Below are 25,398 nucleotides of genomic sequence, written 5' to 3'. Positions count from 1 at the left end.
TGCCTCAGGAAGGTGAATGGGCCACATCTGCTATGCTCACACTGAGCGGATGAAGGCAAAACACTGATAACAGATGGACATGATTTTCCTACATATGTACTGGTATTAAAGATAGCGGGACTTTGATTGTACACAAACACTATTTTGATTAACTTTTATAGGCCAACTCAGCATTTTAACTCAATTTAAATGAACTTGTTCCTTTTACAGTGTATATAGTATAGTACATACTTAACAGCACACAGATGTGAATGCTTGACCAGCGTATTGAAACAGAAGGTTGCTACTTTGTGATGTGTGTAACGGCTAGGGATGTGCACGAATATTCAAAATTTCTAATATTCGATCTGTAATTATTATTCGAAAAATAAAATGCTATTCGAATTTTACTACGTTGCTTTGCTGGCCGTAAATGCAGTGAATTCATGATAAATCCCAAGCACTAACTCGTAGTTATAATTAAATCCACTGGGTGACGCCTGTTTGCATTTTTTGTTTACATATTGTTTAGTGTTTTCAACTAAAAGAAAACCTTAAGATATATTGTAAGCTTCTTGTGTATATTGCCTAATCGTAAGCTTGTTAAGAAATGGTGACAAAAACGTAAAACGTTGGTCCAACTCGTTAAACGTCATTTAAAAATAAAGGAATATTCGAATATCCGATTTTTATGAGCCTGAATATTCGAATGCAATATCTTTGAAAAATGGCCATCCCTAATAACGGCACAATAGCATTGCGTTACTGTAATTTTATGTTACTGCGCTGATAACAAACCTTGTTATTCAAGGGGCCAATATCGCTGGTCTACATTTTTTGTTTTTTAGAAGTCATGTGCTTCAGAAATAAAAAGTGTTTTTTAATTTGTGTCAGTGTATTGTGTAAATAGTACAGTCACCTAAATATTTGTTTTTTAGCAAGATCTCTGGTATTGATTGAACCATATAGGGCCCTCAAAATTAAGATGCCAAAATAAATGTTTGTTAAAAAACAAAATCGAATATTAGGATATCTTTAATACTTGAGTTTCAGGCATGCAAACTTGGGGCCGAAAACACAAGTCCTTTTTCCCATTTTTGAACTCACCATTGGCATATAATGCAACAAAGATTGCTAAAGTTAACAGATTTAACTAATAGACCTACCAATCTCTGTGTAAAAATAAAATAATGATGCTGCAATCTTTCTAAATGATTTTTTCCCCCCTCTGTCTAAAGCAAATTTAGTGTCTTTAAGATGCCATGTGAAAATCTTTAGTATGCACTCAAGTCAGCATATGGTTATCGTGTTTATATTGTTTCACGTTCATGTTGAGAAAAACAATCCACATGCTCGAGTGAGAAAACGCAGCGACAGATGTTGCAGAGACACGAAGATAACTGTTTGCTAAGCAAAGTTTCTTAAAGCACTTTGCGTTTTCTCTTAAACCTGTCGAAAACTTACGAAACTTAAAGGAAGTATGTCTCAAAATCATTTTGCTATCAGAAGATATCTCCGAACACTCGCGCTACAGCTGCACTTACCTGCAGTCGACTGCTGTTTGGATTTTGGATGTTTTTTCATTGTGGTGGTGGTATAATTAATTTGATTAAAAGTACTTCCATTTTGTAATCTAATTTTCATAGTAGCTAATTTCAAACTTTGCGAGCCAGGCGACAACATTATGTGATATATAAGTATTTTATTTTTCTAATAATAATTACAGATCGAATATTAAATTTTTTAAATATTCGTGCACTGGATGTTATTGTAAAAATACTTTGACTTTGTATGTTTATCCTGAACGTTGTTCTCCAATGCCACTGTCAGTGTCTCCTTTGTTTGTGTATGTTGAAGTCGTAGATGGTTGTTTTTGTTTGTTGTCAGGGCATTAGCTGGATATCAAGGCTGCTCTGGGGTTTGGCAGTGAAATTGGAGCACACTCAGCCCCACCACATGTTTCATTGGAGAAAACCAACCCCACACCCACCCCCCACCCCTCACAAGACACAACACGTGGCACCACACCTTCTTTCATATCCCACTTCACATGCAAAAAAAAAGAAGCTTGTACCGCCTGCCATATGTCCTTTCCTCCCTGTCACTCACAATGATCCATGGAGATTTGTTAATGACATTTAATATCTTAGTCACTACAGTCTAATATAGATGTTTTAGTTACATTCAGGCCGGACAGGTGGCTGCCCTTCAAATCTCTGTTCCTGTGACGCAAGCTACTTGCACCCAGTGCACCTTCAGACCCTTAATGACGCAGTTTTCCCTTATTTACACAGTCACAGCATGAATACTCTTTAACCTTACTCAGCATGACAGTGCAATCCAAAGTTATGGTGTAACAAATTATATAGGATTCAGATAACAAATAAAAGTCTTGATTTCATAAAAAGGTTTTGCTAGCAAAGGTGCTTTAAAGGGCACCTATTATGTAAAATTATTTTACATGTTTTTTTAACATAAATGGGTGTTGGCAGTATGTACACAACCACCCTATAAATGATAGAAATCCACACAGTGCTCAAGAATGTCTTCTAAGCGATTTGTTGTTGGATGTAAGAATGAATATAGCAGTTGTCATTTACTCCCAACATCTGAGCTGCTGAAGATGCAGTTGGTCACTTGTTTTTGAAGGGAATGCCCCCCCCCCCCCCCAATCTACCTAAATGTTTGTTTGTGCAAATCATTTTACAACAGACTTCTTTGTGAACGAGGGTCCGTACAAAGCAGGCTTTGCTAAAAAGTTGTTACTCGACGAGGATGGATCTGTAATACTAACTGTTTTGTTCGTGATCCAGCTTACAGTCTCCGGAGCGATTGTGGTTACGCCAGTAATGAAAGGGAGAGCGCACACTTTATTACAGTTGTTTTATGGATATAAAGTTAACCAGTTTATTAAGCACCCACTGAAAAGGTCTGTATATATTTGTTTACTGTTAGTTGTAACGAGTGTTTTTGTGTAATTCGCTGTATGTTGATGATTATGCAAGGGAGAGACGCAGTTTAATACTGCGTTTATGCGCAGTATTAAAGTATCTTTTTTATTTTATTTTATTAAATACAATTACATTTCTGTAGATTTCCTGTACCTGAATACTGTTAGACCTACCTCTAAACCTTAAAGCACTGTTTATTTCATTTGTGTTTTAGATTTTTTATTTTTTTATTTGTGCTTTAAATTTCAGAATTTCTGAAATTATTTTGCAAAGTTAGTGTGTAATAAATTAAAACTGTAATGACACTTGGTTTTGGAGAATAAATTTCAGTTTGGTGCATATTTTGTCCAAAAATAAATACTAATTGTCAGACTGTTTCATTTGAGCAGACGTGCTTTGTCCACTTTGTTTGCAAATTGCCCTTCAGTTGGCATGGCGTTTGAGAGAGATCAAACCTTGTTCTTTGTTTCTGAGGAATGTGTTTCAAGCTTTTCTTCTTGGTCTTCACAAAAAAGCAAGAATTAGACCAGTGACTGCAATAATTGGTCTATGTTGGCTTGGCAACACTTTCCGTTCGTCAGCTCAGCGTATGATTACATGTCGCTTGAACAATAAGGTGTCTCAACTTACCAGACTGTGCTTTTATTTCAGATCTAGATACAATATCCTGAGTGTATTCGCAGACCTGGCTCAGTTTCTTGTCATCTTGTTCTTCTTGCATTTATGCTAGTATGGATTGTGTATGGCACTCTAAAATGTTACAAGGTCTGTAGGTACTTAAAAAAACAGCAACACAGTGATTTTCGGTGGGTCCAAGAACTGGATCTTAACTGATCTCTGTCAGAGGACTCGGGGTTAGTCTTTTCAGACAAAAGATCTAGAAGTGCGTCGCCCCTGATCACTAGGGCTGGGCAAAAATATAGATTTTTCGATTAATCGTTTTTTTTAAAAAGTGGTCAATTCAAAATCGATTCTCAAAGGCCAGGCTACACTGATCATTGTAGCCTCCATGTTACAGCTAATGCTGTGAGATTTTATCTTTAACAAAAAATAACCTGATCCAGTTTTATTGCATAAATCCAATTTTCCACTTGTCCAATTTTCAGCATAAATTTTTCATCTTGAATCAAAATCCTGTCTATTCATTGTATGCATTTTAAATATCGAGTTGGGTTCTGTTTTAATGTACCCAATTGTACCTAAAATAAAAAGTTTAAAATACAGGTTTGTGGCTTTTTATTAACCACATGTACACTTTTGTTCACTGTTCTTTTTTATAAATATAGGATTTGTATTAAATATATATTAATTGAATCGAATTTATAATCGAAATTGAAAATCGAATCGAAATCAATCGAAAATCGAAATCGAAATCGAATAGAGAGCTTGTGAATCTTATCAAATTGGAACATCTGCATTGATAACCAGCCCTGATCACGCCTTCCTCTTTTCAAGTTTTATCAAGTAAAAAAAAGTTAATTTGACACCAGTATGTAACATTACATGAGGAAAAAATATCCAATGTCCATCGCTAATTACTTGGCTAGAGAATGTAGATATATTTATTTTTATTTAATTTTTTTATACAGTTTATTAATGTCTTGATGTATGCTACCAGTCCAATTATTTTTTTGTCTTTTTTTTTATATGCTCAGTTTGCTCAAGATTGTTGCTTTTTTTTTATGGTTTCAAACGTATTATAGTGTAAGTCGCAATGCTTCCATTTTCATGTCGTCTGCCTTTTTACACATCAGATCAGCTCTACAACAGTGAGGAATTGGACCTTGATATATATATAATAAAATTGATAATGAAATCTCATCATCTGTGATTTAAAATGCTATCAAATGTCAAAAACATTTAATAAATCCAATTTTGGTATTTCGAATGACAGTAAGCAAATAGAAGTGGAGTAATTCAGGTCCATCTCGCTCTATAGGCTAATAATATTCTACCAAGATTAACAAAACCGCTTGAGCTGCTGAGCATTAGTGAAATGCCACCTTGAAATTGAATATTGCAGCGATCTGTCTGCTTGAAAAGCAATGGCTCTGGTGAGAGAGAGGCTTTGTGACTGCTGGCGTCTGTTGTGCAAAGTGGGTGACATCAGATGTGTCTGCATTTTCACAATTGAGTTAGCATGCTACATATCTTTAATATTTTTTTGTTTACGTTTGTGATACCCATCTTCTCTCATTAGTCAAGTAGGTCTGAATCACTATACTTGGTTGGCATGAAGCAAATGAAAGTTCCTGAAAGCTCTGCCAAATAGGCTGTTTAGCCCCCTGTAGGCTGGTGTGAGAATTAAGCGGTTTGACAGGTGTGATTTGGTGGTGTGCAAAAAGAGGAATCCTGAGACCTCTAAGCCAGCTATCTGGACAAGAGGGGATGACCCCCCCCCCCCCCCCCCCCCCAAAAGAGGGATTCTTTCCTCTACTTGTCATACACAGCTGGTGTAGTATCCCATGAGTCCTTTTCTTTGTGCTTTCCATTTATACTCATTCAATCAAGTGCTTCAGTGTGACTGTGAATCAATTAACATGATTATCATTCCAGAGTTTCCTTTATGATAGGAAGCATCCTGTGTTCCTCGTCTCATAGTTTTAAATTCTAAATGAATATTAGGCCTCTATCTACCTATCATCCTAAAAGCATACATCTAAGAAACAAGAGTCTGTAAAAGTCTCTTTCAGTGAGTTGATAGGGGGCTATTTATAACCTCAGAGATAGGTTTACGACTGGACCACATTCTGCTGTCAGTGACGTTTCAGTCAGGTCTTGGGATTGAGAGTCTATATTTGACATTTTCAATGATGTCATTGCTCTTAGCATCCATAAAACACTGCTCAATTTTCCAGGGCTCTGAAATGTGAGTTGGGAGTGAAAGTGGCTTTTAACTTTACGCAACCATATAAATGTTCTGTATATTTTAAAAGGTCTTCCTTTTAAAACATATGAAGGGCATTTAGGCTAGTTGCCTACAGTAAATGACATGCTTTATTTTTGAAAAAAAAGTGATGTGTGAAATTTTAAATAGTTACAAATGGATTTGAGGTAATTCATGATACTCATTTAAAAGAGTATCACTTCATCATTTTAGTGTGTGAACTGAAAGTACTAAGTGATTTAAATCCCATTTCCTTAGAGGATGATCATCTAAAGAAATCGGCACAATCTCACACATACATGGTGAACTAGAATCTGATCAGTGTTGTCAGGATTGTCTGATCATCCAGTTCCTTGAAATGCATATTACTTTATTACCTCTAGAGGGAGGCAAAACTCCAGAAATTCTCTCAATGATTATATATGGTTAAATGTGGTTGTTCTGCACTTTTAAACCACACGCGCACACGCACACACACACACACACACACACGCACACACACACACACACACACACACACACACACACACACACACACACACACACACACACACACACACACACACACACACACACACACACACACACACACACACACACACACACACACACACACACACACACACACACAAACACAAACTGTGCTTTTCCCCCCATATGTCATATTATAATATTATTGTCATTATTATATATTTTATTATTAATAATGTTTTTCACAAACTTTAGTTTTTAATGCTCATTTTCGTCCTCTCTTGTAGATGCTTCATGACTGTTCCAAAGCTAGACGAGAGGTGGAGATGCATTGGCGGGCTTCCTCCTGTAACCATATCGTCAGAATTGTTGACGTCTATGAGAATCTCTACCAAAACAGGAAGTGCCTTCTTATTGTAATGGAGTGGTGAGTCGTCATCATCTTCTGCTGTCTTCAGTATAGATATCAAAATGCCCTGTTTTTTTTTTTGTGGTCATTTCTACATTTCACTTCCTTTTATGGTCAACTTTCCATTCATAAGCAATTTACAATTCTGTGAATATGAATGTTCCATCTTTTTCATTCAACAGTTTACATAAAGCAACCCTAGGTTATGATATTTGCTCCATGGTAAATGCTGATCAGCACTATGATCAGGCACTGTCTTTATTTCCTTGATCATCCCTACTTTGTATTAAACCTGCAACCTTTGCTGTTCTGGTCCTTATCCATTCGGCTATAAAACATTTTAGTAAAATCATCAGACATTTGTTTCTACCATAAATACTAAGGGTTCATACTAATATCGACTGAAATTAAGTCACAATCTCGAACTTCGAGTCAACTCTAAAGGGTGTCGCACACCGGACGAGAAGCGCAGCGCTGCACCACGTCTGACAACTCGATGTATCGCACACGCACTTTCTCATTTGTTATGTTTAAGGATATTATGGAATTAAGATCATGTCTGTACTATGTTATCATTGTAGGCTACTGCAGGGGTTTTCAACCTTTTAGGATATGCGCCCCCCCAAGTTTGTCTAATTTCATTCGCGCCTTTCCAGGGCTCAAGGACACTTTACAATAAACAAACAACGATAAAGGCAATTTACATTAAGACAGCAGACAAAACAACAGTAGGTAGATGAGAGTGCAAAGTACAATATGCGAATTAGGTAGAATACAAAACAATCTCACAATAATAAAGGCAATTTACATTAAGTATCACTGGTAATATTATGTGTAAGCCACCTTGAACGCGTCAACTCTGCTCCTCTGCTCTGTAGACAAAACTGTTAAGGTCGCCTCGACTGATTAGCTGCGGGACTAATCAGATTGCCCCCTCTAGTGGATGACTAAAGATTTGCTATCTTACATTCACGTTAAGCCTCTAAATTCACAGTTTCTCGCGCCCGGGCCCCACAGGTTGAAAACCCCTGCTGTACAATTAAATACGTTGCTTAGTCTGCAGTCTGAATTCACTTTATCTCAGAGCGTCCGTTAACTGAATGAATTGAGAATATCACCTGAAAATCCGATAACATCAGCAATTTTCATTCAACCAGCTGATTTCTGTAAATGAATGTAAAACTAAATGTATATTGCAGCACAGGGTGAAGTCATAACGACCATTTAAGACCAATAATGTAAATTTAATATAAAAATATGTAAATGGCGCTCTGTGGCGCAGCAAGATTTTGAACAAGGCCGTTGCTGCCGGGCGCCGCGGACAGACGCCGCTGGTGTGTGTGTAACGTTACACTCAGAGAGAATGTGTTCGAATTTTAAAGACGTGGTGCTGCGCGACGCATAGATTTATCTGTTAAACCCCAACAACTGTTTGTTTGTTTTGTTGTGAACTTGAATGTCGTCATCTGTGAAGAAGACTGCAGTTACAAAAGAGAAACTAGATGGCAGGTTATTTCACTTAAGTTTCCAATTGAATGAAGATATAAGTTATTGTTACATTATGTTCTTAATAAATGTTTTAAATTTGACAGTGTAGTGTGGTACATTGCGAACAAAGGTCAGATATTATGCAAGTCTAGTTTAAAAATGGCATTGCAAAAAAGAATGTGAGAATCGAATCGAACCGTGAATCGAACATTTAAAGGACAAGTTCGGTATTTTACACTTAAAGCCCTGATTACAGATCGTATCTGATGAAATAGAACGGTTAAGATTAAACTTTGGACACATGCTCCTGTCCCGAGAATTTTAGTTTTATTTAGCTTTCCCCCCCCACCCCCACAATGGTTGTCTATGTGCACTGGCAGATTCCTTCCTAAAACACATTAAACTTTCGTTTACAAAGACGTGAAACTCACCGAGTGGTCAGGGGTGTTCACTGATACGGTCCCAAAAAAAAACGCTGAAAAAGATGCTTTCCAACAGGTTTTATCGTAGTGTTTGTCCAACTCCATTGATTGTATTGAATGTGCTGTGTGAGGTACGTTATTCCTCCGCCGCTTCTTCTTCTGCTTCTTCTGTGTATTAAATGAAATGCCAGCGGTTTGCTTGCAATCGGCAAAGGTGCATTATCGCCACCAACTGGTGTCTATTATTCAAGCTCTCAACGGAAGAATCTGGGTGTGACGCGTTTGGCAAAATAGGTCCACAAACGCTAAATAAAACTAAAATTCTCGGGACAGGAGCATGTGTCCAAATTTTAATCTTAACCGTTCTATTTCATCAGATACGATCTGTAAACAGGGCTTTAAGTGTAAAATACCGAACTTGTCCTTTAATCGAATCGAGGATTTGGAGAATCGTGACACCCCTAATAAATACAAGTTAAATGTTTGACATTTAAGAGTTTTTATATACCAGTACAGTCATTATTATGGGAACAAAACGTCAAGTCAATTTAGCTGTTTTAACATTTGGCTAGTCACAGTTTGAGTAAATATTTCATGAGCAATATACTGACTTGACATTTGCCATCGCTGAGCCTGTATGTCCTGAATTGCATTGTCATGAAAACCTTGATTCATTTAGTTACTTTTTTACGCCGCCCCTTAACTCATTTGTAATGTTTTGTCAAGGTTTCGTTGCCTCATCCGTGTAAAAAGTTTACCAGCAGGTGTTTGGAGGTTACTTACGGTAAACACTCACTCACCTATTTGCCCCTATCATGTTTGAGTGAATTAAAAATTCCCTTGTCTGATGACGTACCTCCTTAGTTGGTGACCTCTTCACCATATAGACTTTAAGTTGCATAACCAGACGCTGTTGTTTCTCACACTTTGCAACATGTACTATGCTATTGCGAGCTGGTACCAACCTTCTCTGCCAACCACCATTGTGTGCTCCAAGGCAGTTGAACCCAGATTATTTTCATTGGAACGGTCCCCGCTGTAATCAAAATGCAAGTCGCATGGATGCAAGTTCTCATATGACGACACAAAAATAAAAATTTGTTAAAGTCCCTGTAAAGTCAAAATTGAGTATGTGTTCTGAGTTTGTCATATCACAGAAAAATGTGTTATTAGCCACCCAGCCAAATTTGAATGATAAAAAAAGCCGGCAAGTACATAAAATAAGCAATCAAAATCTTGAAAAAATGAGCAGTGGTCTCTGCTCTCAAACGCTGGGGGCGTGTCCGCCTGCTGCGCTGAAACCTGTCTGACTGACATCCAACTTCTCGAGTGACTTTATGCATGAAAGACTCGGTCTCTTTTCTGGTCGGAAGGGACTGCTTTGTGAACGGATAATAGTTTAAATGACTTGGCTAAGGAATCATATTGATCATATAAATAAACAAAAAAAATCACGTTAGAGGGTTGCAGAATTTAGTACTTACTGTGTGTGGACTACCTACTATAATAATAACATAAGCACACAAGGCAGCCTACCCTCATTGGTGGGCACGCACTGCCGAGGATGGCACCAGGTGTCGGCGCGACGGGAGGATGAAGGCCGAGGCGGGAGATAGTCGGTTCGGCCCCATTCACCAGTAACAGCGGATTATCAGAGCATCCCAGTTGTCTCCGACGAAAGTTTATAAAACTATCCCGTGTAAATTGATCACTACAGAGGCGGGTTTTGGTGGTGACCCTCAGCTCTCCATCAAGGTGACCCTTCACAAAATTAATCCACCTTTTCTTGATGTGATCGTTTTTAGGAAATTTAAATAAGGACACCGATCTGTTTCGTACATGATCGCATCCAGGTAGTAGGCCACGCATTTCCGTGACGAAGGCATAGCTAACTAGCAAACTGTAGGCTGTAGTAATAATAGTACTGACAGTAACTCGCGATTGAGCGCCAAACTGATGCGAATGTGCTCTATTTATATTGTTAGGAGCGGCCAGCCTCAGGGGCTCCAGTGCGTCATCAAGTAGGGGCGTGTCCAGGAGCTCAGGGGCTCCAGTGCGTCATCAAGTAGGGGCGTGTCCAGGAGCTCAGGGGCTCCAGTGCGTCATCAAGTAGGGGCGTGTCCAGGAGCTCAGGGGCTCCAGTGCGTCATCAAGTAGGGGCGTGTCCAGGAGCTCAGGGGCTCCAGTGCGTCATCGAGCCCCCGTTTTAGCCCCGTCCAAAAAATCCGGAAAATAGCAATGGTGAAAAACTGTTTAACGGTCTAACTCCACAATTCAGTACTTTGCAGTTCACAGTCTTTGTAATATGGTTTAGCAATACATTTCTAACATTTATAATGTGTTTAGAATTTTTTTTTAGAATTGCCTTTACAGGGACTTTAAGTCTGCAATAGATTACTTAAATAGCAAACTACTGATTGGATTATTTAGAAGAGTTTTGGGAGGAAAGAATGAAACTTCTGTTAAAGTGTAGTGTTTTAGTAAAAAACATTTTTTATACATACCGGTTTATTTATAGATCTATCATTAAGTATTTTGTGAGTAGAAAATGTTGTACATTTTAAAACCAAATGCATCAATCTAGTGCACTTTGACAGTTCAAAATTGAGAGCTCCAAACCATTTTCAATGTCCAAATTGAACAGAATAATTCTGTCTACATTACATACACACTGGTGTTTTAGGAAGCCAAACAAGTACAATACTAATATTAATAATAATAATTATATTATATTATTAGTAGTGGTACGAGCTGCAATACAGCGAGGAACAGCTGCTGCAGCAGAGGAGCAAGACCCCGGGCAGACTCGAGCTGGGGCGGACTGGTGGTGTCAGTGCTCTCGCTGTGCGCTTATGGACACCGATAGAGAGTCCTATTGCTGTCGCGAACCCGTCACGGAGACTCACGATAAAACGGCGTCTTTTCAGTTACGAATCAACTAGTACTTCCGATACTGCACTCTGTTACCTGGTAGGAGTGGCTTGGGAGTGGCCTCGTAGGGCAGCGAAGCAAGTGCTTTCTGGGATTTGTTGTCTTTCATCCACATGAGCCAAAAATAAATTTTCTAGCTTTTCTTAGTCTAGAAGGCACCAACTTCTAGAATAATTTCACATTTCTACTACATAAATTACCTAAATTTAAATACACATTCATCTCTCCAGCAGTGAAGTATCCCTTTAAGGGCCCACTGAAGTGCCTTGAAAAACACAGCATTATTCAACATGTTGATGTAATTTCCACTGAAACAAGACGACAGGGTGGGACATTGCCACCTCGGCCAGAGCCGTTGAGCTCGTTAAAGCTGCAGTTTCCTCTTAATCTTTAACCATATCTCCTCAATATCGCTTTAAAATATAACATTCTGTGCAGAATTCAAATGGGTCCAATACGTTTTGTGGAATGCGCCGACTCGCACACATGATCCACTCTGTGTTATCATGTCTCTGGACCGGAGCAGACTGTGTGCTGCAGCAGTTCGTGTGACACTTATGTGAAATCAGACTTCATTCCCCAATGGAAAGCATAATTACACTGTCTGAATAGTTCCCGATTCCCTATATAGTGCATTATGTGCCATTCATCATATTGAAATGTGAAAAAGTGACAGATTTCAGCCGCAGCTTTAGCGTCAATTTAAAATGTAGGGGGAGGAACGCTTTAGAAATCTGATGATAAGCTGAAGTACAGGCAGAGTGATGCCATTAAAATCATTGGCAGAAATGAGAGACTAAGTTTTGAATGCTTATATCTTCTAAATGCAAATTTTGTCGTTGTTTTGAAACACACTAGCTTATAAATGATAGTAAGGCTAACATATTCATAACAAAATTTTGATTTCATGGGGACTTTAATTTGATATTGCCTGCTCATTGTACCTCATTGTGGATATATTGTAAATGGGTTTAACTTGTTTACCTGTTTAACCTGTTTAAATAAAAAAACAAGTACAAAAATTTCAACCGGTTGAAGTTTTTAATATACTTTTTGTACAAAGTTAATGTGATTGCTGTAAAATGCAGTCTAACATCAAAACATGCAAATTTTTTATCATTGTGAAATTAAATGACTCATTGTAACTTAATAAGATTTTGACCATATCGGCCAAAATTGGAATATATGCTATATGTGCCGAAACCTTGCACTGAATGCATAATATTTGCATGGTGGAGATCTTTAGTATTGCTTTTATGCAGTTTTTTATCTTCTTTTCATGACACCATTTTGTCTAGTTTCAACATGATTTGGCTAGCAGAACTGCATGCTTTCACTGAAAAGATCAAAGTGATAAGTGATGTGTTTGTGACCTTGAAACTCGCACACCTTTATTGAATCGGATATGATGATGTGAGGATCAGAAATCACACCTCCCAGTTTCCATTTATTTGATTTGTGCGTTCTCTTGGTCTCACTCGTGCTGACAAGGACATTTTCTTGTCTTGTAGTAGGAAGTCAGAAACTGCACCTGTCACCACTGTTCACCAGCAGATATTTGTTAGTTAAATTTTAGGCTTTTGGGGAAAATCATTCTTTCATTTTTTTTAGTCATCAGAGATGATGCAGATAGGGATGGGCCAGGATAATCTTCACTAGACTTTTAATGGGTGGTTGTCTTATTTTGTAAAAGTGCAATATTCTTTGCAGTCATTTTCTAACAAGAGGCAATGCAACAACTTCCAGAGGAGTGTTTTACACTCAATGCACTTTTGTCCCTCTGTCGATCCTACTGACCGTGGCCGGGAATACAAATGTGCCAAAAGTCTGTCAGATGATGCTTGCATGTAAATTTACTGTTCATTCATAATATCAGAATTCAAATTGGCTTCTGTAAGTAATATTCCTTTTTATGATACGTACTCTAAAGGTTATTTGTGAGGTCTTTTGGAGAGACAGTGTTTTCTGGAGTCTTATGTGGAGCACTGCAGCCTGACAAATGGCCTCTGATGACCGACAGATGGAGGATTCTTATGTGAAGACTAATTTTGTGCAATAAAGGTTACAGATATTTAGCGGAGAGTCATTTTAGCTCACCATTTTGTGGAAGGTTGCCTATGTGTGTAGTCTGGAGGTTGGTCACACCTTTAGCTTATAAAGTTTCATCTATAATCTAGATGCACAGAGGAACAGAGGAGGCAGGTCTGTTTTTTGCTGACCTCTGCCTGCTGTACATTTCTGCACAATAAAATCTTATGTACATGTTTTCATATTAATTTTTTGAAAGGAATCTTTCTCATGACTCTTTAAAGGGATAGTTTACCCAATTTTTTTAATTTTTATCATTTACTCACTATGCTCCAAACCTGTGTGAGTTTGTTTCTTCTGTTGAAATAAAAAGAAGATATTTAAGAATGTTGGTAACCAGACAGTTGATGGTAGCCACTTCCATAGTAGGAAAAATAATACTACAGAATTCAATGGCTATCGTCAGCTGTTTGATTACTGACATTCTTCAAAATATCATATTTTGTGTTTAGCAGAAGAAAGAAATTCATACAGGTTTGGAACAACATAAGGGGTGATGACATGATGATGACAGGATTTTTATTTTTGGGTGAACTATCCTTTTAAATGCCACAAATGCTAACAATAATAAATCAATGTTCCTTTGCTTCTGCTTTACAGTCCATTTTATTTTTTTTGCCAGTCTTAGAAATATTATTTTATTAAGAGTAATATTGTTTAATGGATGATGCAAGATTTCATACATCATGTTGATCCACGAGACTCATAGGAAAGTGTAGTATTTCTTTAGAAACCGTTGATTCTTTCCCTGATTGTATGACAGAAATGAGTGAGAGAGTAGCTTCCTGACATGAGTGATCGTGGTATTTGTGGCTCATGGGATATCATCTTATGGAATCATCAATATATCACTGCTGTTAGTCATAGTACGAATATTAAGAGAAGCTGGCTGAAGGTATATCGTAGACTACAGAAGATCATGAATAGATTACAAGAAATCAGGCTATAGGCATCTCAGCTCGCAGGAAACCGAATCTACAGGTCATCAGAACTGAGCGTGCGGCAAGTGATGGAAATGGAAAATGCCAACACAGTTGTTCAGCTTCAAATATGGCTTTTCTAAGAAAAGTTACACACAGAAATGATGGTGCAATCCAACCCTATAGTGGGCCTTTAGTGGTTTGTACCATAAATCACATGCCTTTCAATATTCAGCGCTTAACACTCTCTTTTTTTTTTTTTTTTATACTTGCTGCTATATATCGACAGTCTGAGACGCAAAGCGTCTGAGGATTAGTGAGATTGAAACGCCTATGGGCGGGTAGTGGTGAAACGTGTTGTGGTTGTTCTTAGCCCTGGTCCCCTTCTCACAGTGAGTTGTCTCAGTCAGACTCATAGTGTGTTTTTCTATTTCTATCAGGCGTTTGATGATTTCACGTGAAACTGACTGCAGTTCTAGGTGAGCTGTAGAAATGAAACTCGTCTTGTACGCCGTGGCCCATAGTGGGGATATGAGAACAGTATGATTCTTCCTATTTGCATAGATGCACACCGTTATCAGCACAGTGTGCACTCCTTTCAATTTTATTTAGCATGCTTTATTGCAATAATGGATGTGCAAGAACAAATCAAGTAGACTAAATATGGGTTTTTGAGTCATTTTCCCATTAACAAAATCATAACCATGCAGTCTTATGCTGATCCCTCTCCTTTGTATCCCTTTTATCTCTCTTCCCCCATCTTCCTCTCTTTTCTGTTGAGAGAAAGTCTTTCTAAGCCCACTGACCCAATTTCTCGCAACTGGCAAGTTTTCAAGAAATGGAGCTCACCTGACTTGCGCGTCTAGCAGCGGTTTGCGTGTAATCGGAAATGATAACCACTATGATTACATGGGGACAAAGGTGAAAAGATCCCCCCTTCGTGTGGTTTTATATGTATTTGAACAAAGTCATTTGTATGTGAGTTTCAGCACTTATGTCTGGCAATTTAAAAAACAAAATTGCTCTTTAGAAGAAACATTGCTACAGCTACTATTTCTATTTCAAATCCACTTTGGCTGAATTTACTGCTTAATTTTCAAATGTTGATAATTATAATAGTAGCCTAATTATAATAATAATACAATTTTATCTTGGTCTTTTCTCTTAACTATGTCTAACAATGTCACATAATAGTCTAATGTCTTTTTAAAATAGTCTAACAAAAAAAATCTCTAATCTTATATGCCTGCTGATTTTTGCTTTTAATGTGTTTTGAAGCATGGAGGGGGGTGAGCTGTTCAGTCGGATTCAGGACAGAGGGGACCAGGCATTCACTGAGAGAGGTAAGTTGTCTACTCTTACTTTGCAAAGCATAAGTTTATACAAACAACTGAAATGGTAATTAGGCCCTATTTCACAATACTGAAAATCTGTTCTGATATCTTATTCTGTTGTCTTTACAGAGGCTTCTGATATCATGAAGAGTATAGGAGAGGCCATTCAGTATTTACATGCAATAAACATCGCACACCGAGATGTCAAGGTAAGAGTCATATGATGACCACTATTGAAGTGATGGAAAATTGTTTGACTACTTCATTTTCTTAACTGAATATTTCTGTAAATCCACTTTACAGCCAGAGAACCTCTTATATACCAATAAAAGGCCCAATGCCCTTCTCAAACTGACAGACTTTGGGTTTGCAAAGGAGACGACCACACACAACTCTCTGGCGACCCCTTGCTATACTCCTTATTATGTTGGTAAGAATATCATAATCATCAGAACTTGGATGGTGATAATTAGATTTGTTCCCATTCGTGAAACCTTTCCCTTTTTTCAAACTTTTCATGTTATAGCCCCAGAGGTTCTTGGTCCAGAAAAGTATGACAAGTCTTGTGACATGTGGTCTTTGGGTGTCATCATGTATATTCTGTAAGTGAATCTGTCTCGTATGTTGTGCATACACCATTTTTCTCTGTCTAGGCCTCTATTTTTAATGGGTTTTGTGACTCCTGACCTTTTAAAGTGTGTCTGATATAGTGCAATTCTCACTTTATTCAACTTCCAGGCTCTGTGGTTACCCACCTTTCTATTCCAATCATGGATTGGCTATATCCCCTGGAATGAAGAAACGAATCCGTATGGGACAATATGAGTTTCCAAATCCTGAGTGGTCGGATGTCTCAGAGGAAGGTATCTGTCAAGTTCCTGTTTTGTGAAAGCGACTTGAGAAACCGTTCCTAGAATACTGTTATCTTCAAGTCATTTGTTATGCACATTTCTAAGAATGATAATAGATTTGAGTGACTCAGTCTTCCTATTTTAGCTAAACAGCTCATCAGAACATTACTGAAAACCGAGCCAACACAGAGGATGACCATCACCGAGTTCATGAACCACCCCTGGATCAATGTGAGTGAATATTAGCATTATTTCATGAACACTGGTGATTTAGACAAATTGATTTCCTTTGTGCATTATATTTGGCTTACTATGTTATATGGTGCTTTGCGTGGCTATAGCAATCAATGGAGGTACCACAGACGCCCCTACACACCAGCCGTGTTCTGAAAGAAGAGAAAGACACATGGGAGGATGTCAAGGTGAGGCCTCCCTCAACAAGAAAGGCTTTTCAGAACATCTGACCATTTTCAGAACACTTTTGCAATCACTGCACTTCAGATCCTAATTAATGTTAATATGTCTGTATTCCACAGGAGGAAATGACTAGTGCCTTGGCAACAATGAGAGTCGACTATGAGCAAATTAAAATCAAGAGGATTGAAGACTCGTCCAATCCGCTGCTGATGAAGAGGAGAAAGAAAGCTAATAATATGGCTCCTGAAAATGAGACGCCTGCTTGCTAAGGACACGTTCACTCTGTCGCACATGCACACACACACACACATTTTACACTCGTATATTAGTTAAGTTTGATTTAAGGAAGCAATAACTCAGTTAAAACAAGGTTTTTATATATATATTTCTTTTTAATCACTCAACATCTTTAACTAATACACCACTTTGCTACCAAAAGAGAGGGGCTGTACAATTATGAAACAAGACTATACATATTGGAGTTGTGAAGCAGCCGACATCCACTAATTTGCTCCTTACAGTGTTCACGAGTTCTGTTTTTCACATGGTGTTTAGTGGGGTAATCAGAATGCTAATTTAGTTACCTTTCTTTTGCATTTTATTTGTCCTTTTACTGTTTTTTTTTTTTTTTGTTTTTTTTTTTATTAATCAAAAGCCATTGGTACATGAGTTCATGAGTTATACACGCATTTACCACTGTTTCTTTTAATGATGTTCCATTCTAAGTTACTTGTAAAATAAGTTGCCTTGTAATAGCATGAGCATTCAGTTTCCTTTGTACTGCTCATGTTCTGAGGAGCTTATGCATAAGTGCTAGCTTTCCTGTTCTTCATTACGTTTGTCATTTATTTCTGCACTTGAATGCTCTTTTACAGTAAGACTAGTTCCAAGAGACACCATCAGTGTCCATATGAAATTGTATTTCTGAAATGACTCTTTGAATGTAAACACACTCTGTTCTTTACTGTGAAATTGTCTGTCAGTATTGTTCAGGGTCCTCTCTAGTAAAATACAAGATCTTTTTTGAGCTTTAGATCTAATTAGCCTTATGTTGGTTATCAGATTGAGAGGGAAAAAATCATATTGCTCTGCTTTCACATTGGTATTTGATCAAGCTTACCATGGAAAACCAGTCTAGCACATTTTTTCAGCCCTTTGCTTAATTCATGCTCAGAAATACTTTTATTGCACACTGCTTTGATTTGCCTTGAATCAATCCTATGCATATGTTACCAGCTAGTTTTTCCTCCGAGATTTGTAAAGAATGTTAACCTATACGCATTTCATTTCACAAATACCAACTAAAATATTCAGTAGACATATATATAGTCTACTGGTTTTTCACCCACCACCCTGAACCGCAAAGCCCGTTTGTATTTTTTTAAGTGTATAATGAATGAATTGTGAAACGGGATCTTTGTGAGTGGTCAAGATGGTTGTTCTTTTGGCTGGAGAATGAACATATGTGATAACCGTCGACTGTACTCTTCGTTATGCCAGTGCATTTTTGTTTGTGTTTTGTGTGCTTTCCATGCATACCATGCAGTAAGTGTTTGAATGTGAGCAGCTTTTAGGTACCAGATGTTTTATAAAGGAACAAAGAAATGCCCCTATGACTTAAGGCCTCATGTTCTGGAAATGTTTAAGGGAATCCTACGCATTGATTGATATACTCTGAAAGGTTGTGTCTTGTTTTATTTTTCCTACATAGTCGTCTTTTTTTTTTAAAGAAAAAAACAACAACTGTATACTTCATTTTTGTCATGTGATTGATCCTCTTTTTTTAAGGACATGATTTACTGCTCACAATGTTGAACATGCAGAGTATACTCTCAGACAGCAGATCTCCCAAACGATTTCAGTGCCGTTCTTGCAAATAGTGCATCTTTTTAGTCAGTCTGTAAACTTGATGTTTGCAGTTTGCTTGATTCCCTCATGCATTCATTTTTCAAAGCAAAGACTATAGTATCAGACAAGTTGAAAAACAGACTAGAATTCCCACAGAACTTTATACTAACAGGGAAAGGCAGATATATGTCTTGTTTTTAGTATCTGACTGCTGTACCTATGTCTTGGTCTGCTTCAATTTTGGATTAAAACACCAAAAAAAAAAACTGCTTGTGTTTCCTTTAAACGTGTAGATTTGTTAATACCACCAATCCTAGTATGAACAGTTTCTGATTTGTATTTTCTTTTTGTTTAAAAAAAAAAATATATTCTCATACTAACTTAAAACATCTCATTCACTTTATGAAATTGATCATGCAAATCATGTAATCATTCTCATCTCCCCAAACCAATTAATAAATTGCAGATATCTTAATTCATAACTGATGTGACATTTTCTCATCCTCTGTTAACCTTTCCAGCCTTACTGGGATTTTTGGCCTAAGATGGCCTCTCTTCAGTGGCAGAGCACAGTTGGGCGGTTCCTTCGAACGGCAGACCTTTTCGCGCCAGTTGTACAATAAGTGTCTGTCTAGTACTTCCCGCCTAGTAGCCTCAACTTCCAGGCTCTGTGGTTGGTTACCCACCTTTCTATTCCAACCATGGATTGGCTATGTATATCCCCTGGAATGAAGAAATGAATCCGTATGGGACAATATGAGTTCCCAAATCCTGAGTGGTCGGAAGTCTCAGAGGAAGGTATCTGTCAAGTAAAGTTCCTTCCTCTCCGGTTTGTGAAAGCGACTTGAGAAACCGTTCCTAGAATACTGCTAGTTCACCACTCTCTCAGGAGTTGTTAGAGATTAACAGAAATAAGTAAAAGTATTTATATGTTTAGTCTGCAGATAAAGCTAAATGTAAATCCTTACCACGTCGAAGATGTGATCCAGGAGGTGAGGTATCAACGGGTTTAGCCTACTGCTAACTAACGTTAGTGAAAGCATTCTATGGAGTTAACGTAGGCTATTTAATGTGAATAAGTTAGCTGCACCAAGAAAAAAAGAAGTTGGGTAACGCTTTAGATTGCAGCCCGGAAAAAGTACTGCGTAATTAAGACGAATTTACAGCATAACTTTCGGTAATTATAGTGTATAAAGTACCCCTTAGTTCTAATAGCCTACTTACAGTAGGCTAGCCTATATATTTTAATTATTCTGGTTGTTACCCCTTTATTCCCCAAAACTTTACATGTTGTTCCCTTATACTTACATGTAAGTACTTTATAGGTAAGCTACACTTTAATTACAGAAGTTACACTGTAAACTCGCTTTAATTGCTCAGTTCCGGGCTGTAATCTATTCTAAAGCGTTACCATTCATGGTGATAATACTACATTATTAGGCTACTTTATCTCCTCAACATACACGAACGGCTATATAATAGACATATTTTTTCTATGTCTTATAAAGATGTTAACATTTTTAAAAAGTTACAGCTTACTGTTCACGTTTAACGAAGTGGCTTTAATTAAGCAAACTAGGCACATTTTTCCTGTGTAGCCCACTACTAGTTTCTTTAAATGTTAGCTTTTAATTTAGCATATGGGTCACATTAAAGTAAATTAGTTATATGGCAAGACTTTTTGGTTTTTGGGCGGGACTTTAAAGTTTAATCTCTCTAAATTTGACAAAACCTCGTATGTGAGTTATTTATTGAATAGTCGTGTCATTAATGCTTCCTATTATGATTCTGTAAGTGTTAAAACGTGTAGCCTATAAGCCAACTTGGATTCTAGCTATCTGAGACTGAGTCATGCCAATGTATAAGAAATTATTCATCTTCATGTTCTTAGTATACCACAACTAAAGGGTAATCACCCTTCCTGATTCACACTCCCATGTCGCCCACTGTTCACCCCCTAAACAGAGACAGAAAAAAGAAAACTTTGTTAAAAGGCATATTTAAAAAAAAAAAAAAAAATGTCCATACTCACCCCAATGCCATTACAAACCCATATGACTTACTTTCTTATGTGGAACACAAAATAAGATATTTTGTAAAACATCTCCCCATAGAAATTCATTGTATGAACATAAACATTTTCCAAAAAATGTTTTGTGTGTGTTCATCAGAAGAAAGAGAGATTCCGGTTTGGAATGACAAGGGTGAGTACAGGATGACAGAAAATTGACTGGGAAGGCCTCTGGTTTCTCCCCAAATCGATTGGTTCAGTTTAGAGGTCAACCGATATTGAATTTTACCGATACCGGTAATTAAGTCCGGCGGTACCTGCCGATAACTGATGAAATAACAGATAGTTATACAAAACATAACACTCAAGGTAAAATAGTGCTGATCTTTATTACAAAAATAAACTATTGCCTAATGCATGAAAATGTATCAAACTTTTAAAATAAAATTAAAAGCCTATATTTATTAAAAATATTCCAAGTCAAATGTGTGTGTGTGTTTAGCAAAAACCTAGAAACATGGCAATAAGTAATCATAAGTAACATTTCACTATAAGCAACCATTTGTTAACATTAGTTAGGCCTAATGCATTAGCTTTCATGAACTAACAATATGAAATATTTGTTTACAGCGTTCATTAGTATAAAATAAAATAATTATTAAACAACAATTAACAAATCAATCTGTTCACAGACCACGCATATTTAACCCACCAATTCCATTTGGCAGTTTTGGGTGATTAAGAATGGCTATACGGTATAGAAAATAGCTTTAATATATTAAAACGGATTTAACAAAGGTGAATTTTATATCTTTGGCAAGTAGCATGGGGAAAATAGAGGCTTTGGACATGGTTTTCTTTAGACTATCAATGAAATTTATGGAACAGTTTATAGTACTCAGTAATCGAGTAATCGGTCAATTATTTTAACAATTAATCGATTAATCAAATATTTCTTTGTGGTAATAACAAAATAATCCCTCTGAGATGCACGTTACCTACACGCATGCAAATTATTAAAGGGCATGTATCTTAAACCAGCAGGGCATATATTTATTTAATTGAATCACAGCCTTGGTGAATTCACAATAGCATTATGCTATTGTATGCTTTATAAATGGTTTTAATTTGTGGTGCCCCAATAGCATTTTTCAGAGCTGATTTGATACAAAAAAAATTAAGTATCGACCTGTACCGAATACTGATCCAATACCAGTGGAGCAGTTTTTTAAAAATCAATGTAATTTCTATACCTCTGTGTTGAAGAACTGATACTCACTCTTTTGTGTGTTAAACACAATCTACTAAATACAGAAAACGTCATTATAAATAAAAAAATATGTAACCATAATTTGTGACAAAAATACTATTCTAAAATAGGTTAGTGCATAAGTTGCGAAAGTTACTCTAGAAAACTCATAAGTGCACAATAATTGTCGCGTAAAAATAATAATAAATTTGAGTTACTGTGCTCATGAAGAACAATTCATAGTACTCTCTAGTCTCTACTCCAGTGTTGTGATCTACCAGACACTGGTAGAAAGTAACAGAATTTAGAAACAGCAATAAACTCCAGCAAGATCTGGTCCTTTAATGCAAAACCCATAGACCTTTATCTACAGATCAAGTATAATAATAGGAACTTAGAATCATCTTAGAGAGAGTTCTATCGTGTTGACTGTCGTAACTGAACGCGACACGCAGTTTGAATGCTGAATGGAGAATGACTGACAGGCGCATCAGAGGGAAGCATTTACGTGAACTTGAATTTAAAAACTCAAATATTCATCTGTAACTCACATTAAACTATGGAATGGCTTCAGAACATTTGGAATATAGTGGATAATAGCTTTATTTCAGAGTATCTTACTTCCCAATACAGAGAGTGCACCTGCTTTCAGTAGAACGGTTTAAGATGTGGGTGATAGTGTCGATCGTTATCAGCCTGGGCAAAATGCATTTGAAACCATTGTGTCTTAAATGTAGTTTCATTGTTGGTAAACTAACTCAAAATGTATTTTTATGTGCGTCAAACATTCGTACAGAGAGCAGGCATATGGCCAATTGAGAGGAAATGACTGCCAGCATACCAAACAGAAACTTGAACAAGATCAAGCAGTTGTTTCAGAATATTATTTGAGTCTGGCACGTTTGTGATTTCCATCAGGATTTCTCTGTGTTCGGTACTTGCACTAAATTGTCCAGATCAATATAGTGACACATTTTCTAACGTTTTCTTGACAATTTACTTTCTTCTGTTTAGTGTAAAGCATTCAATTTCTCTGAATATACAGTGTGGACTATCATTTGACACTTCAAACACTCTATCCTCAAGTAGCATTTCGAAGAACTTGAAATTTGTAATGCTGCTTCAAGAACGAAGGTTTTAACTGTCAAACTGAAAAATTGGGTGTACTGCACAAAAGGGACCCGGACTTACTCTCCTTTATGAATCAATGGCAACATGACCATCCCTATCCTCAACAACTTGGTAAGATCACACTGTGGTTTGGTGGCTGATTGTTAGGGAAACAGCAGTTTTGGTTCTCCCATGTTACGGATCGAAAAAATGTGGTGCAGAATGAAAAGCAATATCTCACAGACCAGCAATCGCCCATTTCACCATGAGTTTCTGGGGAAATTTTCAGTTTGAAAATAGCAAGACTTGAGAATAACTTAGTCACACAGATTTTTTTAGTTGGGCTTCCTGCTACCTGTGTTTCCCAGACAATGATAGTATAGTGTAAGATGTTGCAAGAACTGACCCGTTAAGATTATTCCATTGGTTGTTAATATCCTGTTTCCATTTGCATCCTAACTTGTGCAGGTTTTACTGTGCATATATTGGCTGTCTAATGTGAGTGGAGACTTTTTGTCATGTCAGCTTTTATAGGGCTGAAAATGACTTCAGTAGTTAAAATTCAATAGAACATTGGTTAACTTTAACTTTTTTATGTAGGCAATCAATACAGTGTTGTATTTGTCTAAACGCCTGTTTTATTTTCTGAACAGTGGCTCCTGGACCAACTGTATTTAATCGCCTAGCATGTAGCAATGTTGCGCATGTTATTGGGAGAGCATGACTGCATCTAAACCTGAAAAAATCTGACTTTGCAGGCAGTGCCACAGACGTAAAAAGGGATCATGGCATGTCGAAGTAAGTAAAATAACACAGTATGACATCCCACAATCCTGTGTGTGCACTGTGCAGTTAAAAACAAGACTTATTCAACTTGCAATTCCATAATTGAGAAATAAGCATTGCATTTGCAGTTACTACATATTTGCTTTGTTATCACTAAATCTCACTGAATATGTTCTAGATTTGTTTTGGGGTTTTGGAAGATTTTGCAACCAGTTTCCTTAGCAGGTACCTTCATACAAAAACCCTGCAAGGTTTCATACACAGACTATGATAGTTTGGTGTTGGTAAATGCACAAGTGTATCAATGTACTCTATTGTTTCAATTTCAATTGCATACACCAGCCAGGCTAACCACCCCAAGCGTTGCTTAGCGCTCTGTCACAACCGAAACTCTCGTCTCGTTCCCATACTGTTTTGCTTACTCAGTAGCTCACAGCGCGGCTAGTTTAAGGCTTCATATGTTAGCTGTTACATAGTTAATCTCATTAGGGTGAGACATGCATCGCTGCAATTACAGTAAAGGGCTGACTGCTGTGCTGCTGGTAACTGCTCTATTTAGGTCAGTTCTGAGGTTAGCACAGTCATGTTTTAAGCCTTACTCGTTCATTTTGACACACCCTGTAAATGATAGTGTTCAATGGTAAGTCACGAAGAGCACTTTTAATGCTTCGTCATTTTGGAATGTAGATACTGCTTGTCCCCCCCCAATTTTTTTTTTACATAAGAGTCTTGGAAGTAAACAGATCAGTATGAACTCATTTCAATGTGAGGAAGACAGCTAAACCACATTAACCAGAAAAGGAAATGTTTGCATTATTCAGTTGCAATAATTTATTGATAACTTTTTTGTAACAAATTAAATAAGCATCAGAAATATGAACAATACAGTTAAATTACCTTTTAAGCTCATAAATTATACAACAAATAAATAAACTTCACAAAAGACATAAATATCAGTATATATACAATACTTTCAAGTTACTTCAGCAAGTTGGCAAAATTCAACTAATTTAATTTTAATTAAATTCAAAATAACCATGGTCAATGTGACTTAAACAACATTTTTTTTGCCATACATTTGACAGAACTTCAGACACTGAAGGTAAAGAGGCTGGCATTGCAGTGCATCAGAAAGTAGTGTGATGGAATGATGATGTGCAAGCGATAAGTTAAAGTCCATTTGTGCTATATCCGTGGTTGATCTGTCCATTATCCTTTCTTTGTTTTCAGATTCAGACTCAGACTC

The 25,398-nt window shown here is 37.2% G+C and overlaps 1 protein-coding gene across 1 annotated transcript in view; it reads left to right on the top strand.

Moving 5' to 3' along the window:
* The window catches only part of mapkapk2a (MAPK activated protein kinase 2a), a 35,174-nt gene extending 16,302 nt beyond the window's left edge, over window positions 1-18,872 (top strand). Inside the window, exons 2-10 of the mRNA XM_079597086.1 lie at window positions 6,576-6,715; window positions 15,825-15,889; window positions 16,010-16,089; window positions 16,184-16,310; window positions 16,407-16,482; window positions 16,619-16,743; window positions 16,877-16,962; window positions 17,073-17,153; window positions 17,268-18,872. Of these exons, the coding sequence (XP_079453212.1) occupies window positions 6,576-6,715; window positions 15,825-15,889; window positions 16,010-16,089; window positions 16,184-16,310; window positions 16,407-16,482; window positions 16,619-16,743; window positions 16,877-16,962; window positions 17,073-17,153; window positions 17,268-17,417 (930 nt within the window). The 3' untranslated portion in view covers window positions 17,418-18,872. The remainder of the gene's footprint in view (window positions 1-6,575; window positions 6,716-15,824; window positions 15,890-16,009; window positions 16,090-16,183; window positions 16,311-16,406; window positions 16,483-16,618; window positions 16,744-16,876; window positions 16,963-17,072; window positions 17,154-17,267) is intronic.
* The last annotated feature ends 6,526 nt before the right edge of the window (window positions 18,873-25,398 follow it).

This window comes from Phoxinus phoxinus, assembly GCF_949152265.1.
Source record: "Phoxinus phoxinus genome assembly, chromosome: 22".
Lineage (NCBI taxonomy): Eukaryota > Metazoa > Chordata > Actinopteri > Cypriniformes > Leuciscidae > Phoxinus > Phoxinus phoxinus.
The sequence above is the reverse complement of the archived record's forward strand: the minus strand, read 5'-3'. Positions and strand labels throughout refer to the sequence as shown.